General features: G+C 42.3%; 1 protein-coding gene across 1 annotated transcript; it reads right to left on the bottom strand.

Moving 5' to 3' along the window:
* Positions 1-2,767: 2,767 nt before the first annotated feature.
* On the bottom strand, positions 2,768-21,714 carry hat1 (histone acetyltransferase 1). The gene is made up of 6 exons (XM_048618823.1): positions 21,621-21,714; positions 21,177-21,252; positions 15,874-15,994; positions 14,392-14,571; positions 3,152-3,273; positions 2,768-2,891 (listed from the first exon to the last, which is right to left on the bottom strand). The coding sequence occupies exons 1-6, from the start codon at positions 21,712-21,714 to the stop codon at positions 2,783-2,785; spliced, it is 702 nt and encodes a 233-aa protein (XP_048474780.1). The 3' UTR covers positions 2,768-2,782.
* Positions 21,715-26,036: the final 4,322 nt, after the last annotated feature.

Below are 26,036 nucleotides of genomic sequence, written 5' to 3'. Positions count from 1 at the left end.
GATTAACTAGAGAAGACATTTGTGAAAAATCATCCAGTGAAAATATATGGGTAGAAATTAGAAAAAAAAGAAAAAAAAATATCACCTTGTTGATTGTGCTGTAGGCCCCCCAATAGTCAGAGGGAAATTGAGAAACAAATATGTAGGGGAGAGCTCAGATACATAATAAGGTTGTAATAATAGGGGATTTTAATTTTCCATTGACCGGGGCTACTACTGTGTTAGAGGTTTAGATGGTGAGGGCAGAGCAGTAGATGTTGTTTGCTTGGACTTTAGTAAAGCCTTTGACAAGTTTCTACATGGTAGACTAATTAGTAAAGTTAGGTCACAGGATGCAGGGTGAGCTTGCCAGCTGGACACATAATTGGCTTAAGGCAGGAGACAGAGAGTAGTGGTGGGGTGGGGGTTGCTTTTCAGATTGGAGGCCTGTGACCAGCAGTGTTTTACAGGGATTGGCTCCGGGTCCTCTTTTGTTTGTCAGTTATATAAATGATTTAGATTAGAATATAGAAGGCATGGCAAGTAAAGTTTGCGGACAACACCAAAATTGGTGGCACAGTAGACAGTGAAGAAGGTTTTCTAAGACTACAAAGGGATCTTGATGAAATGGGTCAATGGGCTGAAAAGTGGCAGATGCAGTTCAATCTGGATAAATGCAAGGTATTGCATTTTGGTACAACAAGCAAGGGTAGGGCTTATACAATTAATGGTAGTGTCTTGGGTAGTGGCATCAGCCTCACAGCACCAAGGAGCCGGGTTTGATTCCAGCCTCAGGCAACTGTCTGTCTGGAGTTTGCACATTCTCCCAGTGTTCACGTGGGTTTCCTCCAGGCACTCCAGTTTCCTCCCACAGTCCAAAGATGTGCGGGCTAGGTGGATTGGCCATGCTACATTGCCCGTAGTGTTCAGGGATGTGTAGATTAGGTGGGTTATAGTGGGATGGGTCTGGGTGGGATGCCTGGAGGGTCGGTGTGGACTTGTTGGGCCGAAGGGCCTGTTTCCACATTGTAGGGATTCTATGATCTTCTATTAAAGGGACCTGGTGGGTTCGGGTACATAATTTTTTGAAGTTTGCATCATGTGTTGACAGGGTGGTTAAGGCCGCGTTTGGCACACTTGCCTTCATTGCTCAGTCCTTTGAGTTTAGGAGTTGGGAAGTCATGTTGAGGTTATACAGGACATTGGTGAGGCCTCGTCTGGAATACTGCGTCCAGTTTTGGTCGCCCAGTTACAGGAAGCATATTATTAAGCTGGAGAGGGTTCAGAAGAGATTTACCAAGATGTTGCTGGGTGTGGAAAGTTTGAGTTTTCAAGGCAGTATAGGCTAGGAGTGTAGGAAGTTGAGAAGCAACCTGATAGAAGTTTATAAAATCACGAGCAGTATGGATGGAGTTAATGGTAGTTGTCTTTTCCCTAGGATGAGGGATTTCAAGACTTGGGGGCACATCTTTAAGGTGAGAGGAGAGAGATTTTAAAAAGCCATGATGGGCAAATTTTTCACACAGAGGGTAGCTCACATGTGAAATGAACTTCCTGAGGAAGTGGTGGAGATGGGTACAATTACAAGTTTAAAAGACATTTGGATAAGTACATGAATAGGAAAGGTTTAAAGGGCTATGGGCCAGCAACAGGCAGGTGGGACTAGTTTAGTTTGGAATTGTAAAAACAGAAAGAAGTGTGGATGCTGTAAATCAGAAACAAAAACAGAAATTGGTGGTAAAGCTCAGACGTCTGGCAGCATCTGTGAAGAGAAATCAGAATTAATGTTTTGGGCCCTGTGACTCGAAGGTTCTGAGGAAGGTCACCGAACCTGAAACATTAACTCTGATTTCTCTTCACAGATGCTGCCATACCTGCTGAGCTTTTCCAGCAATTCCTGTTTTTGTTTTAGTTTGGGATTATAGATCGGCACGGACCGATTGGACTGGGGGGTGTTTCTGTGCTGTATGACTCTGACATAGCATTTAGAAATACGTAATATGATCAAGCAGAGTCAGCATGGCTTCATGAAGGCAAAATCATGCCTGACAAATTTTCTATATGCTACAGACTGGCACTTGACACAGTCCAGAGAAGGTTCACAAGGCAGATACCAGGTATGGAACGAATGTCTCACGAGGAGAGCTTGAGTAGATTGGACCTGTGCTCACTGGTGTTTAGAAGAAGAGGAGGAGACCTTATTGAAACATTAAATATTTTTCAGGGACCTGACAGGGTAGATGCAGAAAGGTTGCTTCCCCTTATGGGAGCATCTCGGACCAGAGGGCATAAACTCAGAATAGGGATGATATATTTAAAACCGACAAGCAGGATATTTTTTCTCAGAAAGTAGCAAACCTATGGAATTCTTTACCATGCAGGGCTGTCAAGGCTGGGTCAATGAGTACATCCAAGGCTGAGATAGACAGACTTTTTAAAATCAGTAATCAAGGGTTATGGGGAAAAGGCAGGGAAGTAGAGTTGAAGATCATCAGATGAACCCCATGATCTCATTAAACTAATCTCATCAATCTCACGGTTGAACAGACTCAATGGGCTGCATGGCTTACTTTTGTGTCTACATCTTATGGAATTGAAATATTATCCAGAAATGGGAGTGTGTAAGTTTACATGGAGAAGCCCAGGGAATCACACTAGGTGAACGGCTCATTCAGAGAACTGATGGAGATGGACCAAATGGCCTCCTCCCATACTCTAACAATCCTGTGATTTCTCATAATTTGCAATTAGATCAGCATTTATTTTGGACTAGAACATTTCTGTCTGTGATGTTGCTGGTTACCTACCCTATCCGTGGTCTCATTTTGTCAGGATATGCATAGAAATTATATACAGTCATATAACCCACTGTTGCAAAGCGTGGCAAGCCATCTTCAAGATATTTCTCAAACCTGCACAACACAGAAAAGATAAAGAATTGAATATTATAATTACTTCTCAATTCCTCCCGCCCAACTGAAGATAAATAGATTGCGATTGGTGGTGGTTTGATGTTATATTGCACCTCATTTTTTCTTCACCAACCTTGAGTCAGTAGGATGTCCCCGGCTGTAACTAAGCATATCATTCAGATTTTAACATTAGATACAGGCAGTAGGTAACACAAGCTCTGCCACAAATTGTCCAGGCATTGCATCTGATATACACTTACACTAGGAAGAATTGCCATTTATCATCATCCACATCAATGAAGCTTGCTGTTTCAATGAACCAGATGAGGAAGGTCTGCAGTCTCTCGTGGTATTCTCGAAATCCTGGACAGCTAATATCAGTCTGCACGAAAAAGAATTATCAGTAATGAACTGTGATACAATTCAACCAGTAAATGCTTCAAACTGAATAATAAACATATCCTAAAATAATGAGATTTTCTATGAAAACCTTATGCCTGGACTGGTCATTTGGGTTTGTAGCAGATTGCTGCACTTTTTAATTTTCATCAAGCAGCACAGTTTTGTCTTTGTGGAGAAGTCCCGAGATTGAAAATGATTGAAAACAGTGACGATGAAAGTTGATTTGACAGGATATGACACGCAAGAGGGATCTGGGATATTGGTGGATAAGAGCTCAATGTCATCAGTATGGAGTACAGTAACAATCGAGTGTGCGGACTCTAGAGCCAGGCAGACCAAACAGAAACCTTAGGGAGTGACTGGTTTTGTACAAAGCTCCATATCACGAGGAAGACACCAAGGCTGAGAAGGGGGCAGCGAAGGACAAGAAAACTAAACTGATACAAACCACTGGGTTATGGAAAGAGGCCGTAACTTGGAATGCTCAGGTGGGAGAGGAGAGGTTCTGAGAATTCAAGATCACTAAGGAGATGGCTGAAATACAGTTTATGCACATGGACATGTATAACAGGCACAGTCTGAAACTTAGATGACGGAAGTTGAAAGGACAGTTTAGATTCAACTCCTTTACAGAGGGAGGTGAAAACATGGACCAGACTGCCTACAAAGGCAACGGCACTGACTTGAGCCTGCTGGTACAGAGAGACAGTTAGACTCTCCAACACTACACCTTGCTGGTCATTTCTTTTTGTAGGAAGGGTGCCTGGAATGCCATTCCTTTGCCTTTATTGCATGCATCATGGGCTCAATAGCACTACCTGTTCTTAGCTCAACACCCTCAGCACACACCATGGGTAGAATTATGGCCTTCCAGGCATGTGACTCACAACACAGGGCACAACGTTTTCACTACAAGCCACTTTAATACAGTCCTATACATTGTGTGAAAATAGCTGACTTCACCTTGACCTTAAAATCAGAAGAATCTCCCACGTACTTCTAGAATAATATGAATCACTCTGTGAAACCATGAGCTGTCCAAATGCATTAAGCTCCAAGGAAATCTTTCAAAAATTGAGTACAGTATCACAAGAGGGTACTGTGGGAAACCACAAGCATTAAAAGAAACTGGGGAGTTTAGACAGTATCCTTGTAAGAAGCTGAAAATGCTGCTTTCACATGGAATTAAAATAAAGGTGCTAAAATGAGGAGAAATCCAAAGAAATGACACAGTACGTAGATAGACCAACACGAGGAGAGGCCACTTTGGATTTGGTACTCGGCAATGGACTGGGCCAAGTGTTAGACCTGTTGGCAGGAGAGCATTTTGGCAGTAGCAATCATAACTCTGTTACTTTTACAATATCATGGAAAAGGATAGGTACATACAGCAGGGTAAGGTTTATAATTGGGGGAAGGTAATTACAATTCTGTTAGGCAAGAACTGGATAACATATATGGGAACAGATGCTGTCAGGGAAGAGCACTATAGAAATGTGGAGATTGTGTTTAAGGAATGCATACTGTGTGTGCTCGATATGTTTGTTCCTAGCAGGCAGGGAAGATGCGGTCGCGTGAGGGAGCCTTGGTCCTCGAGAGAGGTCGAACGACTGGTTAAGAGGAAGAAAGATGCTTATGTACAGTTTAGGAAACAAGGAATGGAAAAGGCTCTACAAGGGTACAAGTTAGCCAGGAAGGAGCTGAAGAAAGGGCTTAGGAGAGCTATAAGGGGGCATGAGAAAACCTTGGTAGATAGGATCAAGGAAAACTCCAAGGCTTTTTACACGTATGTGAGAAATAAGAGAATGACCAGAGAAAGGGTAGGGGCGATCATGAATTGTAAAGGGAATTTGTGCACGGAGCCTAAAGAGATAGGAGAGGTCCTTAAGGAATACTTCGGTACTCACAACTGAGAGGGACCTAGTTGTAGAGGAGGACAGTGTGAAACAGGCTGGTAGGCTAGAGGAGGTGGATGTTAGTAAGAAAGATCTACTAGGAATTTTGAGGAACTTGAAGATAGAAAGTCCCCCGGGCCTTATGGGATTTATCCAAGGATTCTATGGGATGCGAGGGAAGAGATCGCAGAGCCTTTGGCGATGATCTTTTCGTCCTCACTGACCACGGGTATAGTGCCACAAGATTGGAGAGAGGCAAATGTCATTCCCTTGTTCAAAACAAAAAGGGAATAGGGATAACCCCGGAAATTACAGGCCAGTTAGTCTTACGTCAGTGGTGGGCAAGTTATTGGAAAAGGCTCTGAGAGATAGGATTTATGATCACTTAGATAGGCACAGTTTGATTCGTGATAGTCAGCATGGATTTGTGAGCGGTAGATCATGCCTCACAAACCTTATTGAATTCTTTGACGAGGTGACCAAACACGTGGATGAAGATAGAGCAGTGGATGTGGTATACATGGATTTAAGTAAGGTATTTGATAAGGTTCCCCATGGTAGGCTCATGCAGAAAGTAAGGAGGCATGGGATAGGAGGAAATGTGGCAGATTGGATTCAGAATTGGCTGACCCTTAGGAAGACAAAGGGTGGTAGTTGGCGGAAAATATTCAACACGGTGCTCAGTTACGAGTGGTGTACCACAAGGATCTGTTCTGGGTCCTCTTCTACTTGTGATTTTTGTAAATGATTTGGATGAAGGAGTGGAAAGGTGGATTAGTAAATTCGTGTATTATACGAAGGTGGGTCGAGTTGTGGATAGTGCGGAGGGCTGTTCTAAGTTACAAAGGGACATTGATAGGATGCAGAGCTGGGCTGAGAAGTGGCAGATGGAGTTTAACCCTGAAAAGTGTGAGGTGATTCATATTGGAAGGAAAAATTTGAAAGCAGAATACAGGGTTAACGGAAAGATTCTTGGCAGTGTGGAGGAGCAGAGGGATCTTGGAGTTCATGTCCACAGTTCCCTGAAAGCTGCCACCCAGGTGGATAGAGTTGTTAAGAAGGCGTATGGTGTGTTAGCTTTCATTAATAGAGGGATTGAGTTCAAGAGCCGTGAAGTTATGCTCCAGCTATACAAAAGCCTGGTTCGGTCACATCTGGAGTATTGTGTCCAGTTCTGGTCGCCTCATTACAGGAAAGATGTGGAAGTGTTGGAAAAGGTGCAGAGGAGATTTACCAGGATGTTGCCTGGAACGGAGGGAAGGTCTTACGAGGAAAGGTTGAGAGGTGTACAAAATGATCAGAGGTATAGATAGAGTGGACAGCCAGAGACTTTTTCCTAGGGTGGAGGTAGCTATTACGAGGGGGCATAGTTTTAAAGTGAGTGGAGGTAGATATAGGGAGACATCAGAGGTAGGTTCTTTACTCAAAGAGTGGTAGGGGCGTGGATTGCATTGCTGGAGAGGGTAGTAGAGTCGGCCTCATTAGGGGCATTTAAGCGGCTATTAGACAGGCATATGGATGATAGTATAAGGTAGGGGTGGAGGTTAGATAGACCTTCGGTTTAGGGTAAAAGTTCGGCACAACACCGTGGGCCGAAGGGACTGTACTGTGCCGTACTGTTCTACGTATGTTCTATGTTAAATGGTGATTTGAAACCAGTCCTAAGAAAGGTGAGGAGTAACCAATTTTGTAGTGGTGCATATAATTAGACGAAAGAAAAGCGATCGTGAAATAGAGACACAGAAAGCGCACTGGGCTGGGGAGAGGGGCAGAAGAAAACTTTAACTCTGTTTCTCTCTCCACAGGTGTTGCCAGACTTGCTGAATGTTTCCTGCATTTTTTGTATTTTGTTTTTGTACGAGCACATACAGAAAGTTCTACCCTATCATTGGCATATACAAAATAAGTTTGAGCTTGGGGTTAGCTATAAGCAGACACTGCAAGAAGGAAGCTCAACTTACAGATGCCACAATGTGAAGATAAATGACTAGAGGAAGGCAGCTTTTCCCCACCATCCTAGTGGAGGATGAAGAAGAGGCTCTAATGCACAATATCAGCATAGAAACATAGAAAACAGGACCGGAGTGACCATTCAGCCCATCAAGCCTGCTTCTGCCTTTCAACACAAACATGGCTAAAGCTCTATTTCAATGCCATAACTCACGCTCTCTCTCCATACCCCTCGACAGTTTTGGTCTCTGGACATCTGTTTCTTTCTTAAATATATTCAATGACTTGGTTCCACAGCCTCCTGTGGTACAGAATTCGACAGTTTGACCACCCTCTGAATGATTCACTCTCTTCATTAATGCAAATTGGCAGCACGGTGTACCACCAACTAAGATTAACAGCAGTATCTCACCAAGGCTCTTCAAACAGCACCTTTCAAATCTGTGATCTTTGCCACCTAGAAGGACAAGGATAGCAGACACATGGGAACACCATAACCTAACAGTTCTTCAATCCACTCACCATCCTGACTTGGAAATATGCAGTCATTCTTTCACTGTCACTGGGTCCTGAAACTCCCTAACATCAGTAGGTCAAGGCAACTCACTCACCTTCTCCAGGACAATTAGGGATGGGCAATAGCACCCACATCCCATGAACAAAAACAGAATCACATGAATACTCATTATATCAGTCAGTCCCAGAAAACCTAATGCAAATCCTTCTAACAGAATACTGATGAACATAAGCATACAAAGAGTTTACAGATTAATATTTGAATAGAGACACTCATGATTACCAATCCAGTTGAAAAGGGGCTCTTCAACCAAAAGAATTCGAGAATCACTTAGATACTGATTACAGTACTAATCCAAGAATTTTGGTTTAAATCTAAATTACAACTCATTTTTTTTTTTCAAACGCTGATATTAGCAAATGTTATGTGTACTAATGTGCTAGAGGAAAGGAAACCTTTTGCGCCTTTACCCAGTCTGGTCTGTTGTGATCCCAGTCTCGCACTTGGCTGACATGCTTTGAAGTGACCTACTCAGCCATTAGAAAGGCGAAAATAAAAGCGCATACATCACTTAGCTGCAACTTACTCTTTTTCAAGATTCAGATATTTTGAGCATACACATTTAGAATGAACCTTGCAAAGTGCCCCTCACTAACACCTGAGGTTCTACTGTCAAGAGGATAGGGATAGAGCAATTCCCACAGATTAGTCAAGCAGCAGCTTTATAGATGGACGGCTGATGTGCAGTGCAGAGTGACACCAACAGCATGGGTTCAATTTCTGTACTGGCTGAGATCATGCCAGAGGCAAGGTGGCCCTCCGGTTAAACTCAGCACCAGGTGTCTCTATCAAATGAGAGAACAGCCTATGGTCCTCAGAGACTATGGCAACTTTCATTTACATAAAGGAAGAATTTGCATTTCTCTGCTGCCTTCCAGGATCTCATGACAGCCCAAAGTGCTTTAAAACCAATGGCATACTTCTTTAAGTGTAGTCACTGTCTTAATGTAGAAAACACAGCAGCAAATTTGCGCACAGCAAGCTCCCAAAAACAGCAATGTGATAATGATCAGATAATCTGTGATTTTTACTGAGTGCCAAATATTGGTGATGACACTAGGGCATCTGTTTTGCTCTTTTCAACAATGCCATGGAATCTTATGTGCTCACCTGAAAGGGCAGATCAGGTCTCAATTTAACATTTCATTTGAAATACACTACCTCTGACAGTGCTGCATTCCTTCAATACTAAAATAGAGCATCAATCTGGATTTTATACTGTACTCTCTAGTGTGAGGCTTGAGTTCATGTGTCTCTGATTGACAAGCAGGAAAGGCATCTCACAGACTAGATGAGCAACAGTCTGATGTAGTCCTACTCATAGAATTGTACCTCACATTGTCACAACCCAGACAGTGGCGTCACTATCCCTGGGAATGTGCTAAGCAGATGGACATGACAGACCCACAGGTGGCATACAGTCAGGAGGGATTGGCCTTAGGAATCCTCAACACTGGCTTCAGCCCACATGAGGTGTCATAACAGTGGGTTAAACACAAGCAAGAAAATCTCCTGCAGAATACTAACTACCACCCTCCCTCAGCTATATGCCTCCTTGTTGAACAACACTTGGAAGCACAGAATGTACTTTGGGTGTGGGACTTCAATGCCCATCACCAACACTGGCTTGGTAGCACTACTACTGATTTAGGATCCAACCAGCTCAAGGACATTGCTGCTAGACTGGGTCTGTGGCAGATGGTGACGGAACCAACAAGAGGGAAAAACATACTTGACCTCATCCTGACCAATCTGCCTGCCGCAGCTGCATCTGTCCATGACAGTATCTGTAACCACAGCACAGTTCTCACGGAGTCAAAGTCCTGTCTTCACAATAAGGTGCCCTCCATTGTGTTGCACTATAATGGTGCTAAATTGGATGGACTTTGAACAGATCTACAACTCAAGAGTGGGCATCCATGAGGCACTGTGGGCTAACAGCAGCAGAACTGTACTCCGACATAACCTGCAACCTTATTGCCCCGCATATCCCCCACTTAACCATTACTATCAAGCCAAAGGATCAATACTGGTTCAATGGAGAATGCAGCAGGGCATGCCATGAGCAGCACCAGGCATACCTAAAAATGAAGTGTCAGTGTTGTAGCTTTGCTAGACTGGACTACTTGGATGCCAAACAGCAAAAGCAACAAGTCAGAGACTTGCAAAACAACCCCATATGAATGGCAGTGAACGGTTTAGCAAACAAGAGGCAGCTCCATGAATATCCCCACTCTTAATGATAGGGGAGCACAGCACATCAGTGCAAAAGACAAGCCTGAAGCATGTGCAACAATATTCAGCCAGAAGAGTAGAGTGGATCATCCATCTTGGCCTCTTTGAGGTCCACCGTATCACAGATGCTTGTCTTCAGCCAATTCAATTTGATAAGAAATGGTTGAAGGCACTAGACACAGGAAAGGCTATGGGGCTCCTTAACATCCCATTTGTGGTACTGAAGACTTGCACTCCAAAGCTGGCTGCACCGTTAGCCAAACTGTTTCAGTACAGTTGCAACATTGGCATCTACCCAGCAATGTGGAAAAATGTCCAAGTAAACCCCATCTACAAATGTGACAAATCTCAGCCATCAAATTATTGCCCCCATCAGCCTACAAAAATAGGTTGTATTTATTAATATCTTTGATGCATTAAATCATCTAAGGCATGTCACAGGAACAGTTACTAAATAAACATTTTGACACTAAACTACAAAAATGTTAGGTTAAGTGCCTTAATGTTTACTCAAAAGGTAGATTTTAAGAAATGTCTCATTCGTGGACAGAGGTGGAGAGGTAGAGGGGTTTAGGAAGGGAATGTCATAAGCTAGTTGCTGATATAGCTGAAGCCATTGCAGTAATGGTGGAGGGGTTTGGAAACCAGGGATGTACAAGAGACAGAAGTCAGAGGAATGCATCAATCTGAAGGTTGTAGGGCTGGAGGAATTTACAGAGACAGCAAGAGGGGAATCCATGGAGTGATTTTAAAAAACAAAGGATGAGAAATTTTTAAAGAGGCATGGCCAAACTGGGAGCCAGTGTAGGTCAGCAAGTGCAGGGGCGATAGGGCAATGGGAGCCATTGAGTTGGGATATGGGAACAGTGGGTTTAAAGGAGGATGCAAGAGGAGAGGCCAGCCATAAATGCAACAGGAAGAAATGGAATCTAAAGGTAACAATGGCAATAATGAAGATTTCAGCAGCAGACAAGTTGAGGCAGAAGTGGAGATGGGTGAGATGATGATGGTCAAATTGGTGGCAAGACTAAAACGGCTTCAGTGTTCCCAATATTTAACTGGAGGAAATATCTGCTCATCAAGTACTGAACATCGAATGATGAGTCTGACAAGTTCGTGACAGTGGAGGAGCTGAGAAAAATGGTGAGGTCAAGCTGAGGGTTGTCAATCGTCCTTTAAAATCATTTCACCAAGTGGCAGCATTTAGGATCAGAAAGAGGAAGGAGACAAGAATAGATCTTTGGTAAACTCCAGAGGCAACAGTGCAAGAGCAAGAAAAGAAGCCACTGCAGGAGGTTTACGGGATACAATTATGCAGATGAGAATGGAACCACAGGAGTGTAGTCCCATCTAGCTGGACAACAGTGAAGGCAGAAAGAGGATGGTGTGGTCAACTGCAAAGGCTGCAGACAGGTAGGGCCAGGATGAGGGATGGTTCAAGGTTTCCATAACAAGATGTGATATGACGTTGATCAAAGCCATCCTGTAGCAGGTCAGATCCTTAATTTGTTTGGTGTGGGGGAAGTGTGTGGCAGCTCAAACATGGAGTTGTATGAAAGATAGACACAGATTTAGCATACAGTAACAAGTTTAGGATTCTGGAGAGGAAGCGCAAGTTTGAGATAGGTTTTTAAGTTATAAGGACAGATTCCATCTTTTGAGTAGATTAAAGACAAAGGTGATTGATCTTTGGCTTCCCAGGGAATTAAGGGATATGGGGAGCAAGAAGGAAAGTAAAGTTGAGGAGGAACAGCCATAACTGTACTGAATGGAGGGGAAGGCTTTAGCAGCTAAATGGTTTACTTCATGCTCCTATTTCTTATGATGGAGTGGATTTTTATTTTGGTGCTGGTGCTGCTGGTTGTGGGTTGGGGGTGATGACAACAACAGATGTGAAGCGGAGGAATACAGTAACTGAGGAGAGAGAAAAGTGTTAACATTATCTGTTACCACTAAGGCCAGAAAGGAAAGTTTGTTTTCCAAAAGTTTCCAGAAGTTCCAAAGTTTGGTGTGGATAGAACAGAATACAACAGTACAGCACGCAAACAAGCCCTTCGGCCCACCATTTCTGTGCTGACCATGATGCCATTCTGCCCACACATTGTCTGTATTCCTCTACTCCCTGCCTGTTTGTGTGTCTGTATAAATGCCTAAATAGGGCATTTAAGGCAGAAAGATGCAAGGTCATGATTTTTACAGATTCAGGACAAGTCTACTCCCAGTAATCAAGAGATAGGTGGTGTCGTCAACAGTTCTATCAAGGGACACTTACTCAGTAACAACCAGCTTTTCGATGCTCAGTTTGGTTTCTGCCAGTGAAACTCAGCTCCTGACCTCAGTCTAAATGTGGTCAAAAGATCTGAACTGCAGAGTTGAGGTGGGAGGGACAGGTGCAGACATATTAAAACAACATTTGACAAGAGCTTGGCATGCAAGATCCTGAGCAAAACTAGAAGTCATTCTTAGAGCAGTCATTCCTAACACAAAGGAAGATGGTTGTGATTGTTGGAGGTCAATCAACTCTGTTCCAGTATCTCTCTACAGGAGTTCCTCAGGGTAGTGTTGTCTGATAAATCACCATACCAGTTATTGCGTACATAATTCCACACCCTAACTTTGAAGGAATGAAAATGGGGCTATATCTGGACAAATGACCAGGGTGGGAGAAAGTAAAGATTGTACTGAGGACAAAATGAACAATGGTGAACATGAGGAACTGGTTAAATAGATCCACTGAAATAATTTGTACATATTCAAAACTCAAAGTTATTCATTCCTCAGCTCTACAAGACATCTAACCTTAAATACGCTTTGTAACTTGTTATTAACCTTGGGCTTGGAGTAATTTTATTCCATTGTTATTAAGCAAAGTTCAGGTGCTGAGTTAGATATATTGAAATACGACTATTGTGGAGTTAAACTGTCTCAGAAAACTGTCTCTATTACAAACTTTGTGCCTTGTTATACGATAGCATGAAACACATCAGAGGCGTTATTGAAGCAGTATTAATTCCTGGAGCTCTGATCTAACTGTCTTTAATGGCTGGAGGTATCTAGCTGCTGGCAGGTTGCACCCCCTAGATAGAGAGTTCGGTTTACTTGTGAACAGAATCTAATCTGACCTAACTGGAGAGATTAATTTCTGTCCTAGATCCTGGATTACATCAGATAAAGGTTATCATTTTTAGTTAATCCCTCTCTCCATTCAGTTCTAAAATTACTATTTGCAAATTGCCTGAATAGTGCCAGTCCATGGGACTGGGGTGGCACTTGGGGGGGGGGGGGGGGGGTGTACAAAGGAAAGTTTGTGCCACTTTTCTTGGAGAAGAGGTACATAATTCTTTGAAATTTGCGTCACAGGTAGACACTGTGGTCAATAATGTATTTAGCACACTTGCTTTTACTGCTCAGACCTCTGAGTATAGGAGACCTCTTCTGGAGTTTTGTGTGCAGTGTTGGTCTCCCTGTTATAGGAAGGATATTAAACTGGAGATGATTCAGAAGCAATTAACCAGGATGTTGCCAGGAATGGAGGGCTTGAGTTATGGGAGAGGCTGGACAGACTGGGGCTTTTTTCACTGGAGCGTAGGAGGTTGACGAGTGACTGATAGAGGTTTATAAAATCATGAGGGTGTAGATATGGCGAATGGCAGATATCTTTTCCCTAGAGTGGGGGGATTGCAAGACTAAGAGGCATTTTTTTTTAAACCGTGACAGCAGAAAGATTTTAAAAAGACATGAGGGGAAAATATTTTTTTAAAAACACAGAGTGGTTTGTCTGTGGCATGAACTTCTAGAGGAAGTGGTGCATGTAGGTACAGTTACAATGTTTAAAAGACATTTGGATTAGTACACAAATAAGAAATATTTGGAGGGATACAGACCAAGTGCAGGAAGGTGGGACTAGTTTAGTTTGGGGTTATGTTTGGCATGGACTGGTTGGACCAAAGGGTCTGTTTCCGTAATACATGACTCTACAACCTAATATCCATTTGATTTAGCAAACCTTTGGATAATTCACAAGAGAACTTGAGTGGAAAATAAAAGTTATAAATCCATTGGACACTTTAGTTAATTGATAGATTCAAGTTGCCACATCATGAATGCAGAGAAGGTTAAGTGAAATAATTCATCTAAATTGTACCAGATCTGTGGCAGCACTGCAGCCAACTCTGTAACTGTATAGATATTGTAGAGATTCAGTATCAATTAATTGCACTCTCCAAAAAAAAACAAAAGCCACTGGAGATGCACAGCAGAACCACACAATCAAATCACTGCCTCAGTAAAAGCTAGCAGACAGTGAAAGTCAGCATGAATCCTCAGTGCAGAGTTGTCAATGACAAATATCTGTACCAAATGATGCATCCAAACGGCCAAGAAAATACTCAGGCTTCCTAACAGCCATTAGAAAAGCACACCATTGTGTTTTTTCACTCACCTTGTAAATCTCATAGTTTAACTCCAGTCCCTCCTTCTCATCATACACGGTATATGAGTGAATGAGAAATCCAAATGGTCTGAAGGAAGCGTCCTTTTCCAGCTGCACAATAAACTCATCAAGGTTGATGCAGTAACCAGCTGGGATAAATTCTAACAGTTTACTTTCAACATTATCAACCTAGATAGGAACAAATTGTTTACAGTAAACTATAAAGCTTAAAGTACATTGGAAGCAGTTTTTTTTTTCCCCCGTTTCCTCCCTCTAATATTCTTTTCTTGCAGCATTATGCAGTCTCTTATTGATTCCATAGATCAAAAGATAGAAGCCATTTTGTAGCTGAGAAGCACATCCCCAGACAGTTATCTATCTCTATAATTCTGCTTGACAGCATTGCCATTTCCCTGTTTATTGAAATCAATATGTAGCATGACAGCAATACCAATTCAATTCTTCAGAAGGTACTTTGATCTTTCAGTTTGTGAAAATGTTTAACTAGAAGACACATCATTTCCCCCTATTCACCAGGGAAGGCCCTACAGGATCTATTAAATGACCGAAAAGCAAACCCCTCAGTGTGTTATAAACTCACTAAATATTTAACAGCATCTTAGGTTCGTTTAATACATCCTCACCAGTTGTGTGACCCTTTGATCTTTTGCTTATAAATTCTGTGTCTGATGCCACCTCTCTCACTAACACCTGAAGGAGGAGCGAGGCACCAAAAGCTTGTGCTTTCAAATAAACCTGTTGCACTATAACCTGGTGTCGTGTGATTTCTCTGACCTTGTCCACCCCAGTCCAACACTGGCACCTCCACATCATGCTATAAACACAATTACAAAACAACACTTAGTTTAGTTCAAGTAATGCTATCAATGACATAGCTCTTCTGAAGTTTTTTAAAAAAAATCTGTGCATCATTATTCAGTCATCCTTTCTTTGGATGAATGACTGCCAGATGTTTGACTCAAGCCCACAACTGCAGAATGGAAGGCTGTCAGTCCTAACACTCCAAGCTTGCAAGATGTTACTTCAGCAACCTCTCGAGGTCAAAGCAGTGAAGTCACACTTTTGCCCCCTTGGAAGATTTTTGCTATGGTACAGTTGCACAGACATCAACAGCTCTACCTCACCTAGTTGATAGCTCATATGCAGGAGCTCAAACAGAGAACCAGTGGGTCACTTAACCAAGGGAGAGGTGAGGACAAAAGAAAGGACTATCTTAATCAAATGGGACATTCACAAGAACACTATCTGGGATTGATTAGGATCAGAAACCCTATGAAATGTACATCTCCCTAATTCAGGGGCACCAAGGTTACCTGTAAAGCAACCACATGCCAGATGCAACCAGTGAATAATGCATTGCAGAACCTCACTGGTCTGAACAGACTGCAGTACCGTGACACAGTGCATAATCACAGCACTGCTTAGGTTAGTTAAAACCTTGCGAAGACAAGCAACATTTTAATAGCCTACCTCTACGTTGTCATATTTTTCTACAACTTTGCTGGAGTATTTGATATTGAAGAATGTAGTGAGGCTGCAGGTACTGTAGTACAATTGGATTTCAAGGTCCTTGTAGCCAAATACTGATTCTCTGCAGGCAAAGCAGAAATAACCACATGTTGATAGAGTATCTGTAGAAGTTAGATTTATTTTCTCTTTACTTCTAACGCAGGGCCATTTATAAACTCAAATGAGCATATTTACTTGAAAATGTTTAGTAACATGGTGGGCATTTCTGAAGCCTCATTTGTATTAGACCTGCCTCAGCGGAAACACCGCTATTGACTTCCAAATAGCCCTTCCAAATAACTTACACATTTGTCACTTGTCTGTAATTGCAAGACACCTCAAAGTGCTTTGCAGCCAATGAAATACTTCTTAAGCACAGTCACAATTGTTATGTAGGAAACATGGCAGCCAATTTGCGCACTGCAAGATCCCATAGACAGCAATGTGGTAACAATGGGATCCACCTGTTCTTAGTGCACTGACATTTCTCGGCAAATGGAAAAGTTGCGCTTGCTGCTTTATAGAAAACGTTTGCGCAAATGTTGCTAAGCCTCCGTGTAAATGAGCTGTACCAGAAAACTGCTTGCACTGTAAGAAGTTCCACTAACGTGGGGCTTATTAATGAGCTCTTCAAACAATGCGACAAAACATCAAGGTTTACTTAGCAACTAGTTGATATCACCACCTTCATATGGTGCAAAATGAAGGAAATGATATTCCTCTGAGCCAGGAAGTCTGGGTTCAAATCCTACCTACTCCAAAGGTAGGTAATAATTTTTCTGAGCAGGGTGATTAGAAAATATCTAAATGAAGTGATATGAAACTTCAAAATTCAAAAGATTGTCAAAGCATTTATACCTATTGGTATATTAAATTCAACACATACAGCAAGTATTCCACTGAAAACACCTAAGCCAATCTCTTTGAATAGGATGCCTTCCTGTAAAAATGAATGTATTTACCTGCAACATCTGATACACCTGTAGCAGCATTACAATGAGTTCTGGTGTTAAATGTGTTGCATAAGCCCTAGCATCACACCCTATCTCTCTGGATGGGTCCAATGGCGATTTCCTGGGTTGTATACTCTATGTAATCTCTCAAAGAGTTTGTATTCTACATGTGTATCGTATATTTGAGTGCAAATCAATGGAAGACATGATTAAAGTACAATGCACTGGTCAGACCAAACCTTGATTGCAAATTGTCGCAAGCAATGTAACGAAGTTCTATGAAGCTGACTGACTGTCAAATAGATTGAACAATCTGGAAAAACTGGAAACCTTGGGCTTTTTCTCTCCCTTTGGAAAAGTTAGGACCTTGGGAGGAATGTTCCATCTTGATTCAGTTGGTAGTACTTTCATCAGGCTATGTACTGAAACCCATAATCTCGGCTGACACCTGAACATATTACTAAAGGAACATCATTCTGTAAACATTTAACTGAAGAGCCTACATTGCTAGATAACCAAGATCAGTGGCACAATATGACTAAGAGTAGCGAGTTATTTCGCTATTCTGGCCAATATTTTGCATTTAACACAAACAGTCAAAGTACTGTGTACTGTCCTCAGCATCCAATTGTAGAAAATATAGAAAGAGATATGGAAAAGGGACGATAACAATTTCCTACAACCACACCAGGAGTAAAAGACAAAAGACTTCTTTAGGGAGAAAGATTCAGAAATTGTATCTTTTCTCAATGGAACAGAGATGATCAAGTGGAATCAAATGGAGATTTTCAAAAGGTTTGGAAACTTGAGAGAGGACTGTAAATGAAATATTGTTTCCACTGGTGAATAGGTGACAGAGGGAGCAAAGACGGAGGATTACCATTGAAAGGAGAATGTCAGAAGCAATTTTTTCACACAGGGTTATTAGAAGAGCACTGCTTTGCAGTCAAAACAAAAGATATGGAGGCAGGGTTTAAAACAGGACTCAAATACTAGGATTTAAAAGGATATAAAAGGACAGAAGAAACTTTCGTTCAATCAACCCAGTTTTGTTCAATACACATCAGGATCGTTCCAGGATCTCTTTGGAAATTTGGGGTGTACATGAAGCTCAAAAACAACATCCACCTTTAAAATCATAGGAGTGTCAGTCTCCAAAAGAGCCAAGAGCATTTTAAACAAAGGTAGCTCAATGCAATTAGACAGCACCAGTCTTAGGCTCTCACAAGGGTACAAAGTTTCACCAAAGACCAGGTAACTTAGATTAGCTGCATAAAATTAGAAAGGGACCCAGAGACAGATTACATTTTAGCAATAAGAGCAATGCTAGGCAAATCTAGGAAAAAAAATGAATGATTTTGGTACACAGAAGGGTGCACAAGAAAGGCTAAAATCTCAAAACAAGTAAATCCATGGGCAGATGGTGCTTCTGTTAGACTGCTAAGACACTAACGAGGAGACCTCTGTGTGGTACTGACATTCATCAACAGCAAATCAATGGACATTGGGAGGTTTCAGTAGATGGAAAAGGGGCTAGTTTGTTGCCTAGATTAAAAAAAAAAGGGGGACAAACATTGACCATTAGTCTCATGTCCACGTCAGGGGATTATGTTATGAAAACAGATGGGGGAGACTTAGGTAAAGCCACCCTGGTAAAGTAGTTACTGAGATGACTACATAAAGGACACAAGGGAATTCAGGAAAGAAGGATAAGTCTGGAATATTACTTCACATTAAATTGAAATTCAGACAAAAAAATGACAGGGTCTCACGAAAGTATGTTGAATTTATTACTAGTAGAAGATTCTTAGTGATCAACACATGGAATATACACATGGGGAGGCAGAAACCCTGAAGCCACTTATCAAACCATTCGATGATAGAGAAGGAAAGGAACATAGGGTCTTTCTGGTAAATAATTTCATCATCTGCAAATACCTTACAATAAGGGGCCCGGGAACAGATGTATCATACTTCTATGAGGGGGATACAACAACAATAGATACTTAACTAGCATCTTTAAAATAATAACATCCCAAGGCAGTTCACAGAGACATAATAAAATGAAATGGCAGCAAGAATGAGAATTTTAAAAATCAAGACATTGATTGACAGGAAGCCAACATGGGTCAGCGAGCAGACGGGCGATTGGGAATGGGACTTGGTGCAAGTTAGGAAAGGGCATTAGTGTCTTGTGTGCCTTCAAGTTTACGGAGGGTAGAATGTAGATGACCAGCTAAGAGTGTGTTGGAATAGTCAAATCTAGAAGTAACAAAGGCATGAATGAGGCTTTTAGCAGATGAGCTGAGACAGGGTCAAAAATCAGATAATGTCACCGAGGAGGAAATAGGCAGACTTAATGATGTGAAGCTCAACTCAGAAGGATCAAGTATCAGAAAATGGTTACAGCACAGAAGGCAGTTATTCAGCCCATCATGTCTCTGTTCATTCTCTAGAACAGCAACTCAGCATTGCTGACATTCATCAAGAGCAAATCAATGGACAATCAATGTCAGCAACTAGTACCACTCCCTTGACATTTTCCCCATAACCCTGCAAGTTTCTTCTCTTCAGACAATTCTCTAATTATCTTTGAAAGACCTTGATTGAATTTGCTTCCACCACACACTCAGGCAGCACAGTCTAGATCTAGATGTGTGAAAATATGTTTCCTCATGTCACCATTGTTTCTTTTGCTAATTACCTTAAATCTGGCCCTCTGTTTTAGAATAATCAAATCACTAGTGTGGAAACAGGCCCTTTGGCCCAACAAGTCCACACCAACCCTCGGAGCATCCCACCCAGACCCATCCCCCTATAACCCACCTAATCTACACATCTCTGAACACTACGAGCAATTTAGCATGGCCAATCCACCTAGCCGGCGCATCTTTGGACTGTGGGAAAAAACCAGAGCACCCGGAGGAAACCCATGCAGACACGGGGAGAATGTGCAAACTCCACACAGACAGTCGCCTGAGGGTGGAATCGAATCCAGGTCCCTGGTGCTGTGAGGCAGCAGTGCCAACCACTGAGCCACCGTGCCGACCATGGGACCACCAATGGGAACATTTTCTCCCTACCTGCTCTGTCCAGATGTCTCATGACTTTGAGCACCTTCATCAAATTTCCTCTCAGCCTTCTCTTCTGCAAGGAGAACAGTCCCAGCCTCTCCAATCTACCTATATAATGAAATTCCTGAATTCAAGCTATTCTCATAAATCTACTTTTCATTTGTTCTAAGTCTTCACATTCTTCGTAAAGTGCAGTGCCCAAAATTGGGCAATACTCCAGTTGAGGCAGTAAAATAAACAATTAATAAATACTTGGCAATGCAAACCTCTTGGAATGGCAATCTATAACTGCATTCCAAATGAGCAACAACGCTCACTTGATAAAACAAGGCGAGTGAAACCGTCACAAATAACTGAAGTACGTTTCACGAACAGATGTAGTTTTAGTCAGACGCGAATACAATTGCAGAGAATTCTTGGTATTTCAACCTCTGAATAGATTTCCTATGACATCCAGCATGTTCTCCGTATCCTCTTGTACTACCTGTCCGGACATGTTGAATTCCAGCAATCAGACCACCTTTCTGGTTTATGAAAAAGAACTAACAAAGTACATTGTTCTCAACTGTGAGCCTTGTAGGTGAACAGATCCAATGCTAAACTGCACTAATCAAAATCATGGTTAAAGTCACAAGCGCGGCAGACACAAAAACGCTAAAGAAAGACCTGTGTTTATATTGTGTCTTTTATGTCCTCAGGACTTCCCAATGCACTTTACTGCCAATTAAGTACTTCTGAAGTCAACATTGTAGCGAGTTCATTCTCACAAGGTCCCACTAAAAGTAATGAGATAAATGAACTTGTGTCAAACCTTGGACTGAGGGATAAATATTTACTAGAATACTAAGGAGAACACCAATACTTTTCCTTGAAGCAGTGCCATGGAATATTTTATATAAACCATTGTAGATGGGGTCTGGCATAATATCTCATACATGCAATGTAGCGCTCCCCCAGTACTGCACTGGGAATATCAGCTTGGATTATGTGCTTAAGTCTTTACATTTAACTGTGTACCTTTTAACTCAAGAGGAATGAGTGCTACTGACTGAGCCACAACTGATGCTATGCTAAATCAGGCAGACCAGAACCACAACAGAGCACATGGCAACCAGAAACAGCCAATTCAAGAATACAGCATGAAAACAAAAACCAAGAACAATTACTAAAAGTTTGCAACATATGGTATAGGTGATGAGAGCCCTGTCAACAGATTCCAATGTAACAAATCACATACTCATCTCCAAACACTTGGTGACTGTATAATGGACTGAAGCTCATGGTCTCATCCTCCAGGTCTTCAACGAAGCGAACTAGTAATATGGAAAAAACACATCATGCTGACTCTGATTTAGAGAGAGAAACATTAGAACCAATTTTGTTAGCACTTGATAGTTACATTAATAGGTCAATAAGCAGAGAAATCATACTCCCCTAGGAATTGTTTCAGAGAAGTAATGGTGTACCCCAAAAGAGGAGGATTATACGCTGGTTCATCAGTGAACATAATAAACTATTTTCCAGCATCATTGCAACATCTCCACATTTCAGTTACCAATTTGCCACAGCATAACCTCCCTTCTCGCCCATCCCACCACCCCCTCATTTCTCCCTTGCTGTCTCATGTACAAAGGGGAGCAGTGTGCAAGACACAAGAAGATTCTGTGCTTGAAGCACATACCTAATTTTAGCCGAATAGCCTTGTTGGTATCACACTTGTATTCTGCTAACTTCTTTTCCAGGTTCAAAAGCTCTACAGAAAATAAATCAGACATAAATAGTTAGCAGAAAAAACACCTGATCTAGATAACCACTGTTATTTCAAGTGTAAACAGTCCTCATCAAGGCTACATCTGATATATACAAGCAACCATCTCCTGTCAAATATCTTAGAAGCACAGAAGTGTTAAACTTAGTGACATTACCACAGGCCACCAACAGTGGGCTTGGCCCTGGCATTCACGAGATGCCATTATCTACAACTGCACTGAAGTCAGCTTCCAGGGACTAGGTGGTGGTTAGGGAGTCCAGGAGCACTAAGACAGGCCCAAGGTTACAGGGAGACAGGAACCTGGAACTTAGTGGCATTAGAAGAGAACTTTCAAGGTTTTGAAGCATTGTTGGTAGTTTGAAGTGGCGGGGATGAACTGCAGGATTAAGGAGCACTCAATGTGGATGTGGGGCTCGTGTAACAAATGGAGAGTGCAGGATATCAGAACAGGCAGTAAAACCTGGGAGATTTTGAGTGTCCAACAGAACTCAGGAACTTGTTTGGGACACTGAGGGGCTGCTGGAATCTGGGCATATGGGGTTGGTGAGAAGTAAGGTCTTAAACAACGTCGATGGAGAGGAAAGCCCAGGAGAACAGCATTAACTGCCATGTGTTGAAGCAACAGGTCAAATCCTCCATTTTCCCCCTCTTCAGTGGTTTCCCATTCTCAGGTTTCTGATTTCGAGCAAGCAAAACTTGATTATTAGAATTCACTGATTAATAATCTGAGACAAAAAAGTGTGTTTTATTTGTTTTAAATTCATACAATACATTGGCATTGTAAACAGGATTGCTGAATTGATATGCATTTAACAAAATTCTACAAGAATTAGCACATAAAATGCTCCACGTTCATCATAATGCACTTTCCAGGTTCTTATGCAGTTCCCAACACATGCACTGTCCCTGCTTATGCTGCCTTAAAACTTTGAATTAAATTGGCAAGGCTGTGGCAAGTGGGGTGTAAAAAGATGTACAAAGAACTGGGAGAGACAAGATCATACTGGAATAAGGAACAGAATCATACAGTATAGAAACAGGACCTCTTTTCGTGACATTTTGCCCTCCGGTAGTGGAGATTCCCACTACAAAGCAGTCCTTCCCCTGTCTGTCAGGAATCGGGGATGGAGAGTGCTGCCCGTGGCAGTCCCTTGCAATCGTAGAGCAAATTCACCAGGTGCCAGGGCATGTGTAGTTTTTGTGGTTTTTCATACATACATAAAATGTTTCCATTTGCAGCCCCTTTTTAGTTTTTGTGGAAGGGACTTCTCCTTAAATTTTGGTTGCATTTCAGTCCCACACACCTGATCTATGGACACTTGCAAAGTGCAGACAAGTCTACGGGCCTTCTTGTGGCTCTGTTTTTGGGCCTGGACAAGATGGCCATCAACAGATCCAGGCAGCGAGCCATGGAGGGACTCACCAATCCTGACTGTTTGTCCCTCTTTCGTGGTTACGCCTGTGCTCAGGTGTCCCTGGAGAGCGAGCACGCGGTGCTTATCAGCATGGTCAAGGCCTTTAGAGACCGATGGGCAGGGTCCATCATCACCCCAGAGAATGCTATTTTAATTTAGTAAGTTTCTGTTTCTTTATACAAGGTTCTGTACAACTGCTTTATGTCAATAGTACCCCAGCTGAGACTGTCCATCCCATGTAACATCCTGGCAAATCTCCTCTGCTCCCTGTCGAGAGCAATCACGTTCTTCTGATAGCGTAGCGACCAGAATGGCACACAGTATTCCACCCAAGGCTCAACCAATGTTTTGCAAAATTGCAACAAGATTTCCTTGCTCCTATTTGCTACGTCCAGGCAAATGTAGGCAAGCATTCTGTACACCTGCTTCACCACCCTGTCTACTTGTGCTGACACCTTCAGGGACCTATGCACTTGTACACCAAGGTCCTCTAGGTCCCTACTCAGGGAAAATCATTCATCATGTAAATCCTTCCCTCATTAGACCTCTCAAAATGCATCCCCTCACACTTATCAGGATTAAATTCCACTGATCATTGCTCTGTCCAATTCACCAGCTGATCAATAGCATACTGTACCGTGAGACAAACCTCATCAACACCAAGTTTTGTGTCATCTACAAACTTACTAATTATAGCTTCTACATTCACATCCAAGTAATTAATGTACAGCACATAACAAACAGCAAGGGTGGCAACACCTATCCCTGTGGTACATCACTAGTCACGGACTTTCAATCATAGAAACAATCCTCCACCATCCACTTTCCTGCTTATTTGTAAGCCAATTTTGGATGCAGTTTACCAACTTGCCTTGGATCCCATGGACTCCTACCAGCTTTCCATGTGGGACCTTGTCAAAGGCCTTACTGAAAAGTCATTGGCCAACAGGATTAAGGAAAATCCCAAGGGTAACCAGGCAGAGGGTTGGCCCACTCAAGGACAGGGAAGGGAATCTGTATGTGAAGCCAGAGGAAATGGGCGAGGCATTAAATGAGTACTTTGTGTCAGTATTCACCATAGAGAAGGACTTGGTGTTGAGTCTGGGGAAGGGTGTGTAGATAGTTTGGGTCAATTTGAGATCAAAAGGAAGGAGGTATTGGGGGTCTTGAAAAAAGTTAAGGTAGACAAGTCCCCAGGGTCTGATGGGGTATACCCCAGAATACTGAGAGAGGCAAGGGAGGAATTTACTGGGGTCTTGAGGGAAATCTTTATATCCTCACTGACTACAGGGGAGGTCCCAGAGGATTGGAGAATAGCCAATGTTGTTCCTTTGTTTAAGAAGGGTGGCAAGGATAATCCATCTAATTACAGGTTTTATGTCAGTGGTAGGGAAATTATTGGACAGGATCCTTCAAGACGGGATTTATTCCCACTTGAAAATCAATTAGCGAGATGCAACATGGTTTTGTGAAGGGGAGGTGATGTCTCACTAACTTGGTTGAGTTTTTTGAAGAAGTAACGAAGATGATCGATGAGGGTAGGGCAGTGGATGTTGTCTACATGGACTTCAGTAAGGCCCTTGACAAGGTCCCTCATGGCAAGCTGATACAGAAAGTAAAGTCACATGGGGTCAGAGATGAACTTGCAAGATGGATAAAAAACTGGCTCGGTCATAGAAGACAGAGCGTAGCAGTGGAAGGGTGTGTTTCTGAATGGAGGGCTATGACTAGTGGCACTTCTCAGGGATCAGTGTTGGGACCTTTGCTATTTGTAACATATATAAATGATTTGGAGGAAAATGTAACTGGTTTGATTAGTAAGTATGCCGATGACACAAATGTTGGTGGAATTGCAGATAGCGATGAGGACGGTCAAATGATACAGCTGGATATAGATTAGTTGGTGACTTGGGCAGAGAGATGGCAGATTGAGTTTAATCCAGAAAAATGTGAGGTAATGCATTTTGGAAGGTCTAATCCAGATGGAAAATATACAGTAAATTGCAGAACCCTTAAGAGTACTGATAGGCAGAGGGATCTGGGTGTATAGGTACACAGGTCACTGAAAGTGGCAACACAGGTGGAGAAGGTGGTCAACAAGGCATATGGCATGCTTGCCTTCATCAGACGGGGCACTAAGTTTAAAAATTTGCAGGTAATGTTGCAGCTTTATATAACCTTAGTTAAGCTGCATTTGGAACATGGCGTTCAATTCTGGTTGCCACACTACCAAAAGGATGTGATGGCTTTGGAGAGGGTACAGAAAAGATTTACCAGGATGTTGCCCAGTATGGAGGGCATTAGCTAGGAGGAGAGGTTGCAGAAACTTGGGTTGTTCTAACTGGAATGACAGAGGTTGAGATTATGAAGGGCATTGACAGAGTGGACAGTCAGAAGCTTTTTCCCAGGGGGGGAAGAGTTGGTTACCAGGGGCCATAGGTTTAAGGTGTGAAGGGCAAGGTTTAAAGGCGATGTACGAGGCAAGTTTTTTTTTTTTTTTTTTTTTTGTTTTTTTTTTTTTTTTTTTTTTTTTTACACAGAGGGTGGTGGGTGCCTGGAACTCGCTGTCAGGGGAGGTAGTGGAAGCAGATACTATAGTGACTTTTAAAGGGCATCTTGACAAATACATGAATAGGATGGAAATAGAGGGATATGGTCCCCGGAAGGGTAGGGGGTATTAGTTGTGACAGGTAGCATATCGGTGCAGGCTTGGAGAGCCGAAGGGCCTGTTCCTGTCCTGTAATTTTCTTTGTTCTTGAAGTCCATGTAAACCACAGCAACTGCACTACCCTCATCAATACATTTAGTCACTTTTTCAAAAATGCAATTAAATTAATCAGACAGGATCACCCTCCAATCAATCCATGCTGACTATTCCAGGCCAATCCCCATCATTCCAAGTATTGATTAA

Source organism: Rhincodon typus, chromosome 41 (genome assembly GCF_021869965.1).
Source record: "Rhincodon typus isolate 14 chromosome 41, sRhiTyp1.1, whole genome shotgun sequence".
Lineage (NCBI taxonomy): Eukaryota > Metazoa > Chordata > Chondrichthyes > Orectolobiformes > Rhincodontidae > Rhincodon > Rhincodon typus.
This window is presented reverse-complemented; position numbering and strand designations above follow the sequence as displayed.

Bases quoted from the DNA above. Each gene is read 5' to 3' on its own strand.
- hat1 (XM_048618823.1), bottom strand. From the start codon at position 21,714: ATGTCTGATTTATTTTCTGTAGAGCTTTTGAACCTGGAAAAGAAGTTA. The intron at 21,253-21,620 runs GTATGTGCTTCA...CCATATTACTAG, and splicing joins GGCTATTCGGCTAAAATTAG to TTCGCTTCGTTGAAGACCTG. The intron at 15,995-21,176 runs GTATGTGATTTG...CTTTGCCTGCAG, and splicing joins CACCAAGTGTTTGGAGATGA to AGAATCAGTATTTGGCTACA.